Here is a 20,250-nt window from a genome sequence, read left to right on the forward strand (position 1 = left end):
TGAGTTAGATAAAGGAAAGCCCAGAATAAAACAGCTCCCTTTCACCGCTTCATGTCCCTTTTCCCGGAAATAACCCACAGTTTAGCCCAGCTGGGGCAGCTCCGACCAAACCAACACGCTGTTATCTTCGCCTTTGCATCACATAAATCCAGGTGGTGCGGTCACTCCTTTAACACTGACATGTTTCTTTCCAAACTTGCTACACCACCCGGAAAGTCCACTAGTCTTTTACCTACATTTTAGCGGTTGATAGTGAAACACTAGCAAAGTCTACCCATTAAACACAATAAAAAGTTGCTATTTTGTACAGGTTTAGCCAACAACGCATTTATTTTAAATTAAAACTTTGTTTTACATAGAGGAAAGGATTCAAATGACTAGCGGCAAGAAGTAGGGAGGCAGGTTTCCAACTCAGAAATTAGCATTCCAATTTTTTTGCCTTAGAGCAACATAGTTTAAATACACCCATTGCAGCACATCCATGAACAAAACCATTATCAGACAGTTAGAATTTTATTTTATTAATGGAGCTCATCAGACAAATCTACAGCCATCTTAAAAAATTATACAAGTGAGGAATAACACCAAAAACACTTCAAAGATCACAGTTGCTAAGAATACTTCAATTCAGATTCAGAACTTGAGTAGAGGGGAATCCAGATTTTCTTTGTTTACATCAGGGCTCAGAGTGATAAGAGGAGAACTCAAATCAATCAGCTGAAAGAAAAACAGTAAAATGTAGCTATTGTAACTGTTGTGCATAGCTACTAGCAGTTATAATCTCTATTATTCTCAAGTACTTTTCTTGTTTAGGGTTCCTATTAGTATTGTATTCAAGCTTATAAAAAAAATGCTCATTCTTAGACAAGCACAAGGTGGTTATTGCCCATACTTACCTTAAAACCTAAAAAAACCTTTTCTAAATTTTAGTACTCTGCATATTCTAATGGCAGTGCCATCCAGACAGGATACAGCACTTCTGAACTCCTCTGAACGTGCCCCCCCAAAGTCAGAGTTATGCAATACTCCTCTTTGGACAAAATCTGAAGGGCCTGATACTCAACCAAGCCCAACTACCTTTTGTCAAAAGCTGCATCCTCATAATTACCAGCATTCAACTGACAATGATCTAAAGGCATCTACCTTCAAGCCATTAATGTATAAAAAACACTTGCCCAGAAATGCCTGTAAAATTTAGAGCAGATTCCAACAGCACACATCTTCCAGCTAAGGAGAGGATTAGGAGAGAAGTTAAACATCCTTTATTTTTTGGTTAAAATCAGCTGTTGCCCAAGAACTGAAAATGAGCAAGAAAGGTGAAGCTTCAGAACAGTTTTATTTTGTAATAGCTGCTTTAAGCACTTTCTCCATCCTCCTTTTCCTATTTGCAGATTGCTCACTGAGCTCTAGTTCAGAACATACTGTTTATTTTTAAGCATGACATTCTCTTAAGAGCACCTAATTATGTATATCATATTGAGCTAATATTAAATAATTCCTACAGTATTGGGGAATTGCTCTGCTTGCAAAGGTATGCAGACAGTTGACATTTTTCTGCTAATATAACTTGCATCAGATGATCTGAATAAAACTTACCTTTATCTGTCCAGATAACACAGGCTTTGGAGAAGTAATCTTACTCACTTCAGGAGTATTGGAAAGGTCAATCAAAGGTCTACTTTCACACTCAGAAGTGTGTGGGAGAGACTTGTCTGCTCCAATATCTAGCAGTAAAGCCTTTAAAAAAAATTTAAAAAAAAAATCATGTTTTCTCCCCTGTTCACCAAGTTTCCCTCATATATATTGAGGCAATCAATTTAGCTTATAAAGCTGTAATAATGACAGATCAAGCTTAATTTACAGCTTGGTATTTTTCCATGCAGGATTTATTGCAGTGTAAAAACCTCAGCTCCTACTCTGCCAGTGGTTAGCATCACAGGGGAAACATGGTAAAACAAAGCTAAAGAGATCTCTTGGGGTATAAAGCAGTTTTTCACTTAAAAGTAGGAATAAATTTAAAACAGAAGATTAGTAACCCTCTTAACACTTAAATGATTTAACTACAATTATTGTGCAATGTTATTCAGCCATATAAACTATTCTCTACAGCTTCACACTCTAGTTATCCTTTTGTCCAGTTTAACTACCCCATACATGTACTAAGCAATTCTGAAACACTCACTTTATGCCACCAATAAGATGACAAAAAACACACTAATGCAACAACATCAAGTAATTAATCCACAGATTATTCTAAATCTCAGTATTTGTAAATCAATAGCCACTTTGTCAGGTTAACAATTCACAACTACAAGTTCAGTCTTTTCTTCCACCTGTGGAGGGCCAGCTTTCAACATTCATGAGAGAGGGGAAGTGTTCACTGAACTAATTACTTCACACTTAAATTTACTGCTATATGTATGGACTTTGTGGTTTAATCCTCATTCACTGTATGTAGATTTTCACTCCTTTTAGGTGACTGAATTAGCTACAGCAGTGTTTTGGCTTTGGAGGTTTTTTTAAATCCCCGAAGGAGCTTTATGGCTACAACATAAACTGCCCTGCAACAGTACTTTTTCTAATTGAAGCTACAAGAATTTCACAGTACTCTTCCAAAAGCAGAAATTTAATAAACAATCTGCAAGTATTTGACAGTGCATTTGAAATGGGAACACACTTAATGGAAATACTGAACATATGCGGTTCAGTGCTAAATATAGGCACTAGAGGGTGCACATGGTCACAGTCAATTGGACACCACAATATAAAAAAAAAAGTAAAAAAAAAGACATTGAGCTATTTGAGAGCATCCAGAGGAAGGCAACAAGGTGATGGGTCTGGAAGCCTTACGAGCAGCTGAGAGCACCTTATTGTGGTCTTGGACATCCTCATGAGAAGGAGCAAGGTACCAATCTCTTCATTCCCATGAACTCAAGGAAACATCATGAAGCTGAGTTAGGGGAGGTTTAGGTTGGACAGCAGGAAAAGATTTTTCAGTCAGAATGGTTGGGCACTGCAACAGGCTCCCCAGGGAAGTAGTCACAGTACCAGCCTGACAGAGTTCAAGAAGTGTTTAGTTTGATTCCTGAAGTGCCCTGTGCAGGCCTTGGAGCTGGACTTGATGATTCTGATGGGACCCTTCCAACTCAGAATATTCTATTATTTCATTATTCTAACACATTTTAGCTTCATGTATACTGAAGTGGTTTCCTTACTTATCCTTTATCTTGAAATAATTCAAGCAGCTTATTTAGTAATTTTGTAGGAAAATATATAGTCATTTCTTACCTCAGGTTGTTTCTCCTCAGCCAGCTGATTTTGTACTTCAGCCAGCTTATTTTGTACTTCTGCCTCTTTTAATGCATTTTCTACTCCTTCTGCAGCAGTTTTCTCTGGTGAGAAGTTAAGTACAAGAGGTGGCACAGGTGGAGGAGATGTATCATCCTCTGAAGATGTCTGTGTCTTACTCTCTTGTTTCTGTTTAGGACTGGGGAAAAGAGCATCAGCAATAATTGAGTTCTTTAATTAGCATTAACTACTAAACACTGACAAGCCAATTTCTAACCTCATTTTCCCCTTTTTACCCCAAGCTTTAATGCCAAAAGGCTTTCCACGTTTTTACCCAAATAAATGCTAGTTACCCACAAAATACAAAATATTTAATTCTGCAGAAAAAGTATAGCCTACCCATAAAAAAAAAAAAAAAAGGATTATGAAGAATTTAATCTTGACATTTCCATCCAGACTAAACTTCACACTAGGTATTTAACTTGGAACAGCTAGAAAAGAGGCATTGATTTTGTGCATCACTGAGCAACCCACTTCAGTCCCTGCTGACAGAAGTACTGACGCTGGCTGGAGGACCAGAGGCTGTAACGTGATGAGTATGATAAAGTCATTGTAGACAGAATAATTGCTTCCTTGAGAGAAAAAACTATTTGAAACATTTGGCCAAAGTAATGTGACACGGTTTTGTAGCCACAAATCATTTCTACTTCAGTACAGCTCCTCTCCACCAGCCACAAAACAAGCCTGCATACATATATTTGGCCCTTGTCAGAAGATGCTGGGCAGATAGAAGGCGGAAACACTACTTTCACAGAAAGCCCTTGAAAGCCAAGAGTCATCACTAGAATTCACTAAGAGGCAATTTACCTACAATATTCATTTCATACACGAAGATTTCTCTTACCCAGCTGTAAAAGTCTTTTTGGTAGAAAAGCTGCAGCTTTGCCGAAGAGATGCAGCGTGTGGCGAGAATGCCACTCTGGGCACAGTTCTGGGAGTCACTGCTGGGAGCCCCGAGAGCCGACGGACAGGCGTAGGCAGGCCAGACCGCTTCACACTGGCAGGAGTCATGGTGGCAGACTTCTCAGGAAAACAAAACCCCTGGAAAACCTTATCTTCTGAGCCTTTCATAGGAGTGCTGACTGCCATGGCACTAGAAGAGGAACATGCCTTAGCCAAACCATTCTAAAAACTGTTTGAATAACACTATTCTTCCAAATTATAGAAATCCATTTCCCTTTGGTCAGTAAGGGAACAGTAGCTCACCTTAACATTCATAATCACAGCACAGTAAGGTCTTTACTTAATAAGAATTATTTTATTAATTATTTTAGTCTATTTAGTACTACAAAGAAACCTCTTCTGAATAGTGGGAGGGGGGTTATTTGGTTTAGTTTTTGGTTTTGATTTGTTTTAAATCTGTTCCAATAGGCACCAACACGTCTAAGCTGGCAGGTCTCAAGGGACTAGACATTAAAGTTAGAACTTTTAAAAGACTGTTGCAACACCCAACCATGTTGCATGCTAAGAAGGATGCCTCAGTACATTCAATTTTCAGTGAAGCCCTACCTTCCAGGTGTGCCACAAAATGTTAATCCAAGAGATGGTGCTGCTTTTTGTGCCAATTTGTTTGGTGTTGCATCTAAAGAGAAAAGTTTTGTTAATTGCTATCAGATTCATGTTTATTTCTTTTATAGCAGTTATCTTTCAGTTAAATACTAATTCCTTCCCCAAAGTGGTCAGAAGTATAATAAACAAATAAGCCTTCAAAGTAGTACTTGCTTTTAATAACCAAAGTAGAAGACAGGTCATACAAAGTATGTACATACCTTGAGTCTTCACAGGAGCCTTAGTTTGACTTGTTGAAGCAGACAGAACTCTAGCCTTGGGCTTTGGACACAGGCTTCCTTTTGTTGAAATCCCATCTTTATTCTGCTGACATAGCTGCTGCAGACTGGGAACAGAGCTTGGTCTCTGAATTCCACTGCCTGCAGCCTCAGATAATGTTGCAGAAGCTGAAGATTTAGCCAGGTTTATAGCACTAGATACTTTGGGAGTACTAGCTGATCTCACTTGCTTCTTGGATTTCTCAGTATTGGCAGCCTGCAGAGATGACACTGTGGTAGGTCTGACAAGGGCCAGCCTGCTTGTACCAGATGGAAGCTTAGAGCCACTCACACTAGCTTTTGATGACAAGTTTGATTTTCCTGAAATAGAAAGTTGAACTTCTGAAGTTTTTGACTAAGCAGAATAATTATACTAACACAGGAAAGGAAAATAGTAATTTACGGCATTTAAATTTAGGTTCAAACAATTCAAGTTTTAGAAGAATATATAAAACCACTGAAAATTTATTCCTTAAATTCTTTGCAGTTTTACTTTTACTTTGCAGTTTTGTCTTTTCACCAAATTCCTGAATTACTGCAATCAAGTGAAAGAATACTCTTCAATGAATGCCAAAACAGCTTGCAGATTCAAATTACTTCCAGTATTTACTTCCAGCAGAGCTGGCCCTATTCCCTTAAACAGTCTTTCAAGGAGGCAACAGTTTGAGTTACACCGATTAACATCACAGGCTAAACTACTGCAGAGGCATTTTTTCCAGATTTCTGTAAAGTTCTTACTTTTAGTCTGTAGGTTACTTTCATTACTGTTAATGAAAGAATGAATCTTGATTAGATAGTTCTATTGCATAAAATAGTTCTTACTAAGCTTTTAATAATATGTTAATAATCTCCCAGAAACAAGGTGCAAAATAAAAATTTGCTCCAACTTGGTATTTTGATAGATGTACAAGAAGGATAGTCTTTATATCTGTCAGTACTTTTAGGAGACTATTTTCCTGAGGCTTAATGAAATGGTCAAATTGATGGTCTCAATACAATACAAGCCCTTTGGCTGTGTTATCCCCCTGAAAGTGCTTTTCCCATTTGCTCGAGTCAAGCTCATCCTTTATTTAGGCTTACAGAAATGTGGGATAATGCCTTCCACCTTCCTTCAAAATTTCAGTTGTTTTGGTATTTTGTTTTTTCTTTTAATTCCAGTCAGACAAGCTTAGAGCATTCAGAAGCTCATGTTCTTGGCTATAATAGAGGAGATTGTGCATAAAGCGAAGAGAATTCCTGGAGCATTGCTTCCTTTCTAGCTACGTCAGATGCTCACATGTAGGCATCAGATTTGTATCAATCTAGTCAATCTACAAATTATGGGTGTCTAACATTTATCTTTAGTCCACAGGGATTTACTGGGCTAGCCTAGAAAATTTTATTCTCCATACAAAACACTTCTTAGTGCTTGAATGTACTGAACATCATAAAAACATTTCCAAATCCAAAGCCCAGAAAATGCTCAGCTATTTCAAAATTGATTTGTGGCACAAATCTGTACTAAGATGATTACCTTTTTTGCCTATAGGAGAAATGGGTAAACTTGAATTAAGACTTGAGTTCATGCTGGAAACTGATGATGAAGATGATGATGTAGCCTTTCTTGGGAGACCGCTGACAGCACGAGGACATTTCAGATATGACATCTTCTTTAAGCCAGGCTGAATCAAAAGCAAAAAAATGTCCTATTTAATGCATTATTTTGCCATTATTTGTCTTGGTACTGTAATTTTCCTCATGAATTTTAGAGAAGCTCCTTAACTCAGATTACATTTTAAAAGTGAATTTTCTTAGAGACAGATCATTGTATTATTATACAGAACTGGAACATCAGATCTAGGAGGCAAACAGTCATTTTTATTCCTGCCACAAACTTGAGTATGGACTTAAAGGAATTAAAGAATAAAGAGTCAGCCCAGGCACCAGTATATGCTGGGCACCAAGCAGCTGGAAAGCAGCTTTGCAGGCCAGGCCCCTGGGAACACTGGTGGAGAAGCTGAACACGAGTCTGCAGTGCACCCTTGCTGACAGCACAAGAAGCAGCCTTGGCAGCAAGTGAAGGGAGGTGATCGTGCTCTCTGCTCAGCACTGAGAGCCCACACCTGAAGATCTCCATACAGTTCCAGGCTCCCCAGTATGAGAGTGATTTGAGCTACTGGAAAGAGTCCAACAAAGGAACCCTAGAATTGTTAAGGGGCTGGAGCATCTCCCACCTAAGAAAAGGCTGAAAGCTGGGACTTCTCAGCCTGGAGAAGATAAGGCTCAAGGTAGATCTCATCAATACATGGAAATAGCTGAAAGAACAGAAGCCAGTGGTGCCCAGTGACAGGATTAGAGGCAATGGGCAGAGTAAAACACAGGAGGTTCTACTTCTGAACATCAGGAAACACTTTTCTTACTTCAAAGGTCACCAATCACTGGCACTGGCTGCCCTATGAGGTTGCCAAGACTTCATCCTTGGAGATACTCAAAAGCTGTCTGGCCATGGGCCTGGGCAAATGACTCCCTGTGGTCCTGCTTGAGCAGGGAATTGGACCAGATGACCTCAAAAGGTCCCTTACAACCTCAGCAATTTTGTGATTCAGTGAAGTGGCACCCAGCATTAAAATAGGCATTTAAAGCTTAACAACAACTGACAGCTGTAGGAATACTACCTTCATGCAAGTTGTTGTGAAGTTTTAAATGCATTTTCATGTGGTATAGTTAACTACACATCAAAAACTTTCTTACAAGAAACTGCTCATCACTTGCCTGCAGCTAGTCTTAAAAACAAAGGCATGCTTGTGCATCCAACACATGTGGATTAGTTTTCTTAAGTACATTCATGTGTTAGAGACTTACAGCACACACTCAAGAATGGCAAATACAAAACACTGATTACTTTTCCTTAAAATCATTTTTTGTTTTACAAAACAGCTTTAAATTAAATTAGAAAGCAAACTATATTCATTTCTTTTCATCAGAAATACTGCAGAAGTTCTTTTCATATTAAGGAGGGTTGCCATTACCTTACTTGGTGCAGGAAGGACTTTTGTGTCTTGCACTGAGGAACTGCTACTGAAGGAAGACTCAACAGCATCTAAAGCAATACTAGATTTATCAGAAAATACATCTTCAGATGATCCCATGCTGTTTAAGTCTCTTCTTGTAGAAATACTTGTAGTTTTTCCTCGTTTGAGCTGCAAATTTCAATGCAACATTTTAAAAGCTACTAGTGCTTCTGGAAATCACTATAAAGCTTTTTACATACATTGATTCTGTTCAGAAACAGAGACAACAGTCAATGAAGAAAAGTCCAAACCCAGTAAAGCCTTTAGAAAAAATACAGTCTGCAGTAAGTCTAGTGAGTGTATTTGCTAAGTACTAGAACATGCCTGAACCCAGATACTGCACAGCAACTTAAGGACAGTTCTGCAACAATTCATCAGTCCAAATCATACAATCATATTCACCTACATGGTGTTCCATACTGTAACAGCTGTACCTTACAACTACACTGGATTCTCCATTTATTATTCTTCTACTTTGGTTTCCAAAAGGTGAGACATTACAATAGTAAGACTGCATCATGCAAAACTATTCAGACAGTGGGGTATAATTTGTCTAGTTAAAGCATTTAAGATCATGTCTTTTCTTATAGCACACAAAATCAGGAAGAAGTTTATACTACAAAGGAAAATCAGAGTCCTGTAATTTCTATAGGTGATGGTTCTTAAGAAACCCCTGCCACATCTTCAGTAAAATCCGTAATATATAGTAAAGCCTAAGCTATAAAAAGCAGAGAAATAAAATCCAAAATATATTCTATCAAAAGACTGGGATTTGTGCTCACAAGGTCACTAACACAACTGTTTCCTTGCAGAATACATTTCCATTGACAAGGATTAATAATAAATAAACACATATAAAGTGTATAAAATATAAAGTTACACATGAGTAACATTGTAGTCATTTTACCAGCAACACAGCAGTGTCAGATAGCAGCTAGAAGAGAAGCCAAGAATTATAGCATTCACAAAACCACACTACAACTACAAAAGAAATTTACTTTTAAATACTCGACATTGTCATAATAGACCAAGACAATACCATAGTACCTGCCATCTCTTTATTTTAGATATGTTTCCTGACTAAGGATCTTATGAGGTAGAGAAGTATCAGAAGATTAAAGTTTGCTTTTAAAAAGAAAAGATTGTAAACAGGTTAAATATTCCTAAAATACAGACTTTACTTGAAGAAAACGTTGCCCAGAACACGACTTTACCTTGTCAATTGTCAACAAATTGCTTTTACCAAAAGTAGATGATGGTCTTGCCATTGGCAGTTTGCCAATTGCCTTTGTATTTGTTTCCTTAGTTTTCTGTTCCTCTGTCAGGGGCAAACTGGCATTTTTTGTAGGAGACACACAAATTTTAACAGGGCTTCTGTCAGGAGGAGCAGGAAGAGCATGTACTTGGCCATCTGTCACAAGTTCATGCGATGCCTTCTGAAAACAAGGTGGCAGCTGACATGCTGGGCTGTCCTGCACACAGTATGTTTCCCGTTTAACAGCCCTGGGACTTAAGTCTATAGTTTTGTTTCTCAGTATCTTCAGCTTTGACTTTGAGTCCTCCACAAATGTTTCTACAGCCTTGTTTTCCTGTTCTTCTGTTTGGCTTATTTTGGTCTCTGTGTCCTTGCTTCCAGCCTCTATTTGCAGTGCCAACAAACGAGCTTCTTTGAAAATTTCCACAAATTTCTCTCCTTGAAGCGGGCTCCACATGAGTTTATCATCAAAAGAAGATACACACTTTTTTGCTTCAATACTGGCAGCAATACATCTTTCTTTGTGTCCCACAGGTCCAACAAAAACTTCATCTTCATTTCCACTACAAAGAAAATTAATTTAGCTGAGCACCTTACATGCATCCATTTTGAAGGGTCTACAGTACTTACATAACTTACCTTGTTGAAGAGAGTGAAAGGTCAAAATCAAACTTTTCATCAGTCAGAAGATCAAAGTCTGAAACTATAAAAAGAATTTTGTCACAGCACAGATTTGCAATGAAAATTATTGCACTATGCTTTGACAATTTGGTGAGTGATGGCAGCTGGCAAAAAAGAAAAAAGCTTTAGCCACCAAGTTTAAAATCCTAAACTTAGGAAAACATATTTTAGGTCCAAGAAATTTAAGGTACAATTGTGAACATGATCATAATTGTGAGATACCCAAATATTGTGAAACAGCTTAATGGTAATTTCTAAGCAGCTGTAACAGCAACATGGAATGCAGCTTATCAGCAGCCTCCAAACAAAATAAGTGAGAACATGTAATCTAGAGCTATGTGACAATGCATTTGTCCCACTAATCAGTTCTCTTCTTGCTCATGCTGCCACAGAACAGTAGCAGGAGCCAGTGAGAAAGATTACTTTTCTTCTTAGTTAATATAGACACTAAATAAATCAGCACCTGATGGATAAGGGAGGAGCTCAGATTAGATATATAAAAAAAGAGGCTGATGACATCAGTCACTATTACACAAGCTTTAGCACCATGCTCCACAAGCTCCTCAGAAGGTTTCTGAGACTGGCAACAGCAGCCCATCCAAGGAAGTGAGTACACAGAACACAATGTAAGGCAAACAGAGAATGTCTACTGATCTGAGCAGTCCTAACCTATAACAAGGGATATATCACATAGAGAATAACTCAACATGTTCTCCACCTACCATTGCTCATGCAAACATCCAGTTTTGTTTCAATCTCATGACTCTGGCTATGTGCTGACATTTCTTTTTTTTCCTCCATAGTACCTGTAAAATATAGAAGCAGACATGCAAAAAGTTTAAAAAAACCCCCACAAAACCGAACAACAGGGTCACAGAATTAGTGAGGAGGCAAACATTCCCTTTGAAGACTCTCATATTTAGACACTGCCACGGAGAATCACAGAAGAGTTAGGGTTGGAAGAGACCTCTGGAGGTCATTTAATCCAAGCCCGTATCAAGGCAGGGTCACTGAAGCAGGTTACACAGGAACACTGCTGGGTTAGGAATATCTCCAGAGAGACTTCACGACCTCCCTGGGCAGCCTATTCCTGTTCCGCCACTCTCGATGTAAAGTGCCTATTCACGCTGTAATGAAACTTCGCGTAGTTTAGTTTAATTTAGTATTACTACCCATCCTGCACTGGACACCACAGAATGGTGGTTTATAGGTGGCGCATAGTTCACCATCCCGCCGGCCGCCCCACCTCAGGCGAGCTCGCACAGGTCCCTCCCTTCCCCGGCCGCAGCGGGAAACCGGGAAAGGCCTCCGGGCACCCCGCCGGGGCTCGGGAAGGGCCCGGGCCGGAGCCGCCGCCGCCCGCGCTCACCGCTCGCCCCTCACCGAGCTCACCAGCCGCGCCGCGCACCCGCCCGCACTTGGAAAGCGCGCCCCGCTCACGTGACGCGCCCCTCGCGCCCTCATTGGCCGGTTCGAAGGATACACGGCACTCCCGGTGCATTCTGGGGCTTGTAGTTGGAGCAGGGCCCCCAACGGCTGCTCTGCTGGGCCGCGCAGGCCGCGCCGCCCCATCCCGCTCTGTCCTCGCCCCTGACATAGGCTCTGGCCGTGGTGTGTCACCCCCGCGGCTCATTCTTGCACAGCCCGGCTCGCCTGGCCGGCCTCGGCACTGCGGAGTGGCAGCAGCGCAGGGAAAGCCTCAGCAGGGTGTGGGCGTTGCAGGTCTCACCGTGAGGCCGGCGGCGTGGGCCGTGTCTGCAGCGCAGCTGCCGTGCGCCGGCTCCTTTGGTTTCCTTTGCTGGATGTGGTTGTCCTAGTAGCTTAGCTTTAGAAGTGAGGTTCAGCTTGGACATAACAGGAATTTAATCACAGAAAGCATGATTAGCCATTGGAATGGGCTGCCCAGGGAGGCGGTGGAGGTGTTCAAGGAAGGACTGGATGCGGTGCTCACGGTCTGGTTGTCAAGATGTTCAGTCAGAGGTTGGACTCGGAGGTCTTTTCCAGCCTAATGGATTCTGTGATTTTGTAAGGGGGATATATATCTGATCCTAAAGTGGCATGAGGAATAGTGAGATCCATGGATGTCTGTCCCAGCTACAGACTATTATTATCAGTCCCATTAAAGCAGCCTGACTGTTAGAAAAGTTTTAAAAGTAGAACCATGTTACTAAAAAAAACTAGGAAAACACCACTGTTCACATTTCTTCTAACATTTAATGCTGTGCAGTGCTTAGGGTTTTCTTGCAATGCATGGCACTGCATGAGAGACTGTGTTCCAGTGATGTATTCTGTTCTAATTATTTTGGGATGACTAAATCAATCAGCTGGAATTTATCAGCTGAATAAGAATAGTTAATTATAACCTGCAGATTTTCAAATGGATAAGATACTCTCTAATCCTTTCTCCAGTTGACCATTTGCAATTTTTACCTTTCCTGGAGCCCCACATGCAGTCTATATGTAACTTGAGTATATAGCAAGTATCCTGTGTAGTGGCAAATACATACAGTAAATGGCTGGGATAAATTGGCTGCTGAATATTAGCATGCTTGTTTCACACTTCTCCCTCCCTTGAAATGACACAAACAGTCCCTCCTGGCTGGCAGTGGTCAGTTGCACGGGGAACTAAGTTGCTTGTAAAATAGGCCAATCCTCATTGTTACAGTTTCTGTCTTCCAGCTTTTTTTTTTTAACATCAGAATTTTCTACCCATTTTCTTTGATGTTTTCCTCATTGCTCCTTGAATTACTCTTATGGATGTAATGATTTCAATTTATTGATTTATTTCTTTCCATTCAATTTCATGTCATTATAGTTTCTACCTAGTCCATTCGTTTCACTTTGTTCTCTGTTTTCAAGATTTCATTTCCTTTCATGAAAGGAAATTCTTCATTTCCTCAAAGAAAATGAAATCTTCCAATTTCACTGAGTCAATTCCTTTCATGAAAGGAAATTCTTCATTTCCCCAAAGAAAATGAAATCTTCCAATTTCACTGAGGATCAGGTTGGCAAGATGTGGTCCATTTCCCTGCACTTCATGTCATTCCATACTATTTGTTTTCCCTTCGTGACAGATTTTTTTTTTTTTCCTTTAAGCATTTCATTTCATCAATTTCTTCTCCTGTCTTTTTGACTTCATTCCCTGATTTTGGGACTTTAGTAAATTTAATTTTGGTAGTTTTTTTGGTTCTTTTCACTGCACCTCATTTAATCCAAATCAATTTGGTTGTAGTCACTGCATTCCCAAATTTTCTTCTTTTCTAATTGCATTTTATTTTATCATATCATACCTCCCTTTCAGAGTGCTTGTTACACTTTATTCTCCATTTTCAAGATTTCATTGTTGAAATTTCTGAACCAAAGTTAAAAAACTAAAATGGAATGGGATGACATGAAGCACAGGGAAATGGACCAAACCGTGCCAAACTGATACTATTTGAAATCACAATATTTCATTTCCTTTCATCAAAGGAAATTATTCATTTCATGAAAGGAAATGAAATCTCAAAATCGGAGAAAAAGGTGAAACAAACTGACTGGGGTGGGGTTATAATGACAAGAAATTCAATAGTTAAAAGTAAAAGAAATTTCTGAAATAAAACAATTGTTATCAAATGTATGGAGTTAACATGAATTGCTCCCCTTTGCATGGCTTTGTAGCTGCAGTGTCCCTGGATCCCTGGACTTTGTGGTTTTCTCAACCCTAACCCTATGCATAACCCCAACCCTAGGTGGAGCAGGAAAAGCTGCATTTGTGTGAAGCTGGCGCCAAGGAGAAGTGTGGAGGGAGCAGTGTTGGGGCAGGGCCATGCTCCCCTTCTTCAGTCCTTGGAGATCTGGGATTTGTGGATTTCTCAAGCCTAACCCTAAGTGGAGCAGTAAAAGTAGCCTGATTAGGGTGAATTTCGAGCACATGGGTGGTGCTGAGCAAAGGTGTGGATGGAGCAATCTTGGGGCAGTGCCATGCTCCCCTGGCATGCCTTTTGTAGCTGCAGTGTCCCTGGAGCAGTATACAGCTTTTACATCTATCCCTGTATATATTATTTAAAGAAACTGAATCCAAGAGTTGTAACTTCCTATATTCTCAGGATCAGTTCTGAAAAAGCTAGAACTGATTCAAGTCAGTAATTCTTTACTGATGTCTGAATTTTTTCTTCCAAGTCATTGTAATTTCTGTTTCTCTCCATTTAATATATTACTAATAATGAAGAATGAGCTTTTGTCCTCGGTGGTTTCACTGGTTCCAATGTCACAGTTTTAGTCGCGTAGGTCAACAAACTCAGTCTTAATTTTTTGGAGTGTAAGTGATTTTTCCAGGACATATTATTAGTTGTTTTAATAAAACCAAAGGAAACAGTTTTATTTATACAGAAGCATAAATACTGTAACCAGAACATATGTGAAGGAAAGGCAAAAGCCTTTAGAAATGCACCAGAACTAGAAGCTCATATTTGTGTTAATAGCAATTATATGTGACAATAAACTGAAAGTAACAGTTAAATGAGATATACAGTTATTTTAAAGATGATGCAATAAAGTGTTTTGGGAAAGAAAGGTTTTGGTCTGTCTTTATAAATTGCAAATTTAAATGTGTTTGTTTACAAGCCCCACAAATCATTACAGGGGCATTGAATTGGTTATATTAAACCCACCATTAACCCAGCTGATCCTGCAACACCTAGCTTGGAAGAAATTCTGCATTGGCACAGCCTCTTGATAATTAATGACTCCAGGTGGTCAGGGAATAATAGGAAATATGTGACTGCTACTAATCCTAGATGTCAAAATGTGGGTTTTTTGTGGTGATATATTGCTTATTGACTGCTTATTGAATGTGATCACATTATAATATGTGATCATATTGTAAAAGTCGAAGGTGTTTTTAAAAGGCATCTGTTTTTTTCATTAAAAATATTTGAGTATTAGAGCATATGTAAGTGATGGTGGCTTGAAATTTCATTCCAGGTAATTTAAACCAAATTGCAGTTGTAGAAAGGAACTAAGTTTTACCCCAAAATAGCCTATGATCTAATAGAAAGTAATTCTAAGTTACAGCTCATCCTGCATTTTTCATCACCACCACCCTCCATCTGTGCATTACTTGTGTTGTTATGAATTTGGCAATACTTCAGCTGCAAGCTACTGTTTATAACAAGAGATCCCAGCAGCTAAAAGAAGCCAGTCATTGGGATTACTCATAACTTGCCTTGTGAAGTGCTCAAGGGAATTTCTTTAAGAACTGTGTCAAAATCAGCTTTAGAAACCATTAATTTGAGAGCTTTCATTGACACATAGGAGGTGTTCCGAGATTATTGTTGGTCAAGTTGGTGGGCTTGGAAGGAAGATTCTTTTTGTTGGTACTGAGAGAAAATTTCTTCATTTTGTGAAGGAATCAAGAGGATAAAAAAGGCTCTTTTCGTCTCTGCAAGAAGAAATCTGACGCAGTGGGAACCCAATCACCCAGACACCATGAATGCTTGCAGAAGGTAAGCTGCATATGCTGCATTCCCCTCAGTTAGGAACAGAAAAGCAAACTATTGGTAGAATATTCCTCTTGTGGTCTTCACATGATTGTCCCAAATGATCATGAACTATGCTATTTGATTTACAGCTACACGTGACAGATTGTCCTGATACAAATGTTAAATGTCTAATTCTGCAATTTCTGAAAAAGCTCAATGGCTGAACTTCTGTTTTATTGATGAATTCCCTTTTGGAGATTGCATTTCCTAGTCTTTCAGTTTTAACAAATCAGTTTTGACAGCTCTCTTCCAAGTGTGCCTAAGTATGTAATTTGTGGTTTAAAGTTATTTTTTACTCATAAGCTCTATCTGTGCTAACATTTGTGGTAATCTCTACTCTTCTGTCATAGTAACAGCAGGAACATGTATGAACCAGACCTGCAATACATATAATCCATCTCAGACCCCTTCCTAATGAATGTGAAAACCACAAACTAATTAATCTCCTTTTGGCTTTGCAGTTTAGATGTAATTGTGCACATTAAACATTTCTCTCAAAAAAAGGAAAAAGAAATGGCAGCAGGAACAAGGACTTAGCACTGGGGCTTAGCAGGCAATTTTCAGTGAAGATGATAACTGGAGGTCTGTTGCCATAGGTGAATACTTCCAGTTTCAAACCCTTTGGGAAAGGTGACAAAGCAATGTCAAATGTTACTGCAGAGAATCCTGCAGATATGCTTTGCGTAGTTACTCTTGACTGCTGTCATTGCATAATGAACACCTTGACACAAGTCCCCTCTGAAAAGCAGACAAAAAACCATGCTAGAACAGGATGGGAAGATCACATGCTGTGCTTGTTCCTGTGGATTCGAGCTTTGGAAACTAGTAATTTTTTATTTGAACCCTGTCACTTTCATAATATTGCAAAATGAAAGGGTATGTTTTTTCTCATAAAATGATCTGTATCAATAGTGAGGAGTAAGAGCACTGTGTTTCCTATACCCAGTCTCTGTGCCTGTCAGTGGGAGAGAAATACCAAATGGCTGGTAAAGGTTTTACATTTCCAATTATAGAAATTATTTTATTACCCCCAGACAGTTTGAAGAGCTCCTTCCCAAATCTAGTCAATGATTCAATGCACACTCTGGATTTCATTACAAACACTATTGAACTGTTAATAAAGAAGAATAATTTTTAACCTTAATCTTGCTTTTTGTTATGTCAGGATACATTCTCTCCGTGCTCACAGACAGAAAACTAATGGAAACAAAAGTGAGAACTGGCATAGCACCTCTGGGTTCAAGCACCAGCACGGAGATGATCTTGTTACAGTCCACACTCTTTACACAGTGATCATCATGGTCCTTCTAGTGGCACTCTGGGGAGCCTGGTCAAGAAAGGATTCAGTCTCATAGCACCAATGTAGCAACTTTCTTTGTCAAATATTTAAAGAAGTATTTGTGTAAATTTGTGTCAAGAGGTACAAAAAATGCTCTCAGCATATTTCAGTTTACTTGAAACTGCTAAAATAGTTGCTATTTGTGGAAGTGAATCTATGAAGCAATTTAACAAGCCATGTACAGAACATAATTTTGTGAATAACAGAGACTTGTTTGACCTTTACACATTTATATTATCTTCAGCATGTATATGAAACTTTAAGCATGATATTGTAGAAAGAAGAGTTCAACTTCTGTTTTATTGGTCAATGTTTTGTATGTCCACCCCAGCTTTCCATTTGTGAACTTGTCGAGTCTACCTCTGCTAAATTTGCCTGTCCCAGTCCATGGTAAAACATACACTATAAGAAGGGAAATAACCTGCCATGTCACAACAACATAGGAAAAAATAACCAACAAACCCAGCTATTCTGCTGGCAAAGGAAGATCACTGAAAAAGTCAAATTCTCGTGCTGAAGAGAGTTTAATGGGACTTGCATCCATTATTTGTAACTTATGGTAATGACTTTTTAAACTCAGGAATAAAATGATGAAATAAGCTGCTTTTGTCAATCTTTTGTCACAGAACCAGAACCAGCTGGCTCAATCTTCATCTTGTATATATTTATCTGCAACCACCACTTGCAGATAATTCATTAACATCTCATGGCAGCACCAGCTTCTGTGTACACTAGCCCATCGCTGATGGGGGGCATTCCATCAGTGCTTGAACACGGGAGCAGTGCTTTGATGATGCTCCCGAAAGAACAGCACACAAAGGAATACTTAAGGAAACAGATGATTAGCACATTAAATACATTGTCACAGAACATAGGGACCCAGTTATAAAACATGTAGCATGAACATTACAAGTGAACACAAAAGGATGGGCCCTCCCTTGTCAATACATGTTTGAAGCTCATGAGATGGGAGAAGGACCTACACATTCTACCAGCAGCACAAAAACTCCCAGTGATCAGGATTCAGTGTGCTGGAAGTCAAACACAAAATCCCAAAGGCACCCCACCAAAGGAAAAAAAGCTAGAATAATTGACCACACATAATGATGTAACATTTAGATATTAAATTTATAAATTATGCAGGTATTATCCTTGCCTCTGAAGCACTGGACATCCAAATAAGATATTGAAAATACTTCATTTTCCTCTTTCACCTTGTGATGGAGGAGATGAGGTATGAAAGTTCAGAGGAGACTGCTGCGGAACATTAAATGTTTTGAAAAGTGTATTTTTTTCTTAAATTTTTGCTTTCCTGGAAAACAGCCTTGGTTGATTTAACAGTAACATTAGAGATCTAAATTAAATAATTTTTAACATGTTCAGAAAGATAACTGTATCTTTACAGGGTGAACAGAATCTACTTTTATTACCAGTTTTTGTAAATAACTCATTTAAGTTGGATAATGCAACCACGTGTAGGGAAATCTGTGGTCTTGCAGGGCATAGTCTTCAATGCAAACAGACCCAAATCATCTGCCTGGCTCAATAACACTTTGGAGACTTCAGCTCCCAAAATAATTTCTGTAAATCCATCCATGAAAACACCTCATTTGGGTATCACAGTAAATCACAATTTAACTTAACAGTAAGCTACATAATGTCTCCACACCAATGAAATAGATGGAGAAACAGAAACTGGGAATCCAAGTTTGTTTGGAATTTATGTGTCAAAACTTTTGTGCAGGGATCATTTTATTACTATTTCTCCTGTATTAAACAGACCAGACAGACGTTTTACACGTGTTCAAAAAAGGCAGTGGTTTAAGTAAGCTTGTCTGCTGTTATTTTAAACTAACAAAAACATTGTAATTCTGCCAGTAATCTTATGATATATTCCATGTACCAATTGGACTGTCAGAAAAGGAAAACAAGTCTCTTATTTTCCATGGTCATTCTCACATGCTCATGTGATACACTTTTGTTTTTAAAGACTCAAGTCCTTCCAAGCTCCATTTTTTACTACTGCCTCACATTTCCCTTTAGAGAGGATGATGCATTCTGTAAAGGCATCTTTAATGCAAGAAGTCAGCACAGCCATTTGTCCCTAATCTTTTGATAAACTTTGTAATTCCCTTAGTGCTTGGTAACTAAATTTGCCATTGGTCTGGTTGGTAAGAAAAGGATGGTATTTGTACTACTGTGTGTTAACTAAGGGAAGACTTAACTGAAATCAAATTGCAAAACTGAAACTGTACATTTCTGTATTAAGCACTAAAAAACCCCAGACAAAACCAGGTCTGTATGTCAGTTCACTGGTCTGTTTACTGTTCAGGACAACATTTCAAAATGTATGTTCCTTCAAAATGTATGTGTAAGAATGTGAGGCATTCTCTTCCAAAGATCTTTCAAGTACACAAATCATAGTACCTCAGAAAACACCAGAAAAAAATGCAGACAGCTGTAGTTTTATGCACATCCTAGAAAAATAGTACAGCATAAAAATAACAAACAGCATGGATTTCTACCTAATTAGGACAGTAGTTTTACTTAAACAGGATGCATACATGTGATTAAATGATCCACATTCACTGCTGTTGCACCTGATGACTACTGGAAATCAATGGTCCTCCTAGTTCCCTCTGATGGCCTTTCCTAGCAGTAGTCCAAAAAACCCCAATAAGTTTTATGTCCTTTCAGAATGCTATGTAAGCTCTATTGACAATTTAAGTGGATCCAACCTGGTGCAAATTTGTCTGTGAATTCTGCACCTGTAACCAGGCTCCATAAGTTCAGCACCACCATGTATAAATCAGTGTTATGAAGTAAAAGCATGACTCCTTATCCTTTAAAGCCAGCACTGGATGACATCAGACTGTCAGCTGCAAACACCACCACAGTATTCTCCACACAGACCTTACTCTTCATTGTACACATCTCTGATGCCCCTGCTCCACACTGCCACTGGCCAGCAAGGCACCCTCTACCTCTTCCTGTCCTCAGAGGGTGGGCAGCAACTCTATGCCAGTAGCACAGAGGGAGATGCTGCTGATTGTTTATGGAAAATTTCCTCTTTCTAGTCTATCAGAAATACTTGGGCTGTAAAGATGCCTTTTCTGGCAGTAGTATTGTTAGAAGGCTATCATCCATCGAGTTGCCAAACCAAAACAAAACAGAGCACAGTTAATAACAATTATTTACAATGTTTGAACCCTGTCTGGGACTATCAAAA

At 39.0% G+C, this 20,250-nt stretch overlaps 1 protein-coding gene across 4 annotated transcripts; it reads right to left on the reverse strand.

The window, feature by feature from the left end:
- Positions 1 to 440: 440 nt before the first annotated feature.
- On the reverse strand, positions 441 to 11,808 carry GTSE1 (G2 and S-phase expressed 1). Of its 4 annotated transcripts, none has more exons than XM_056514094.1 (12): positions 11,553 to 11,808; positions 10,883 to 10,966; positions 10,119 to 10,182; positions 9,439 to 10,042; positions 8,183 to 8,353; positions 6,688 to 6,835; positions 5,118 to 5,495; positions 4,858 to 4,930; positions 4,193 to 4,441; positions 3,289 to 3,487; positions 1,597 to 1,737; positions 441 to 717 (listed from the first exon to the last, which is right to left on the reverse strand). In XM_056514094.1, exons 1-12 carry the CDS (start codon positions 11,791 to 11,793, stop codon positions 634 to 636), a joined length of 2,436 nt encoding a protein of 811 aa, XP_056370069.1. In that variant the 5' UTR covers positions 11,794 to 11,808; the 3' UTR covers positions 441 to 633. The 4 variants fall into 4 exon arrangements, with proteins under 4 accessions (XP_056370069.1, XP_056370060.1, XP_056370077.1 ...); XM_056514085.1 differs by having other exon boundaries at positions 11,544 to 11,808; XM_056514102.1 differs by lacking the exon at positions 11,553 to 11,808 and adding an exon at positions 11,333 to 11,549.
- Between the last annotated feature and the right edge of the window lie 8,442 nt (positions 11,809 to 20,250).

Source organism: Oenanthe melanoleuca, chromosome 1A, assembly GCF_029582105.1.
Source record: "Oenanthe melanoleuca isolate GR-GAL-2019-014 chromosome 1A, OMel1.0, whole genome shotgun sequence".
Lineage (NCBI taxonomy): Eukaryota > Metazoa > Chordata > Aves > Passeriformes > Muscicapidae > Oenanthe > Oenanthe melanoleuca.

Bases quoted from the DNA above. Each gene is read 5' to 3' on its own strand.
- GTSE1 (XM_056514085.1), bottom strand. From the start codon at position 11,793: ATGAGCCGCGGGGGTGACACACCACGGCCAGAGCCTATGTCAGGGGCG. The intron at 10,043-10,118 runs GTAAGTTATGTA...TTTTCTTTGTAG, and splicing joins CTTTCACTCTCTTCAACAAG to TGGAAATGAAGATGAAGTTT. The intron at 3,488-4,192 runs GTAAGAGAAATC...TCTTTTCCCCAG, and splicing joins AAAAAGACTTTTACAGCTGG to TCCTAAACAGAAACAAGAGA.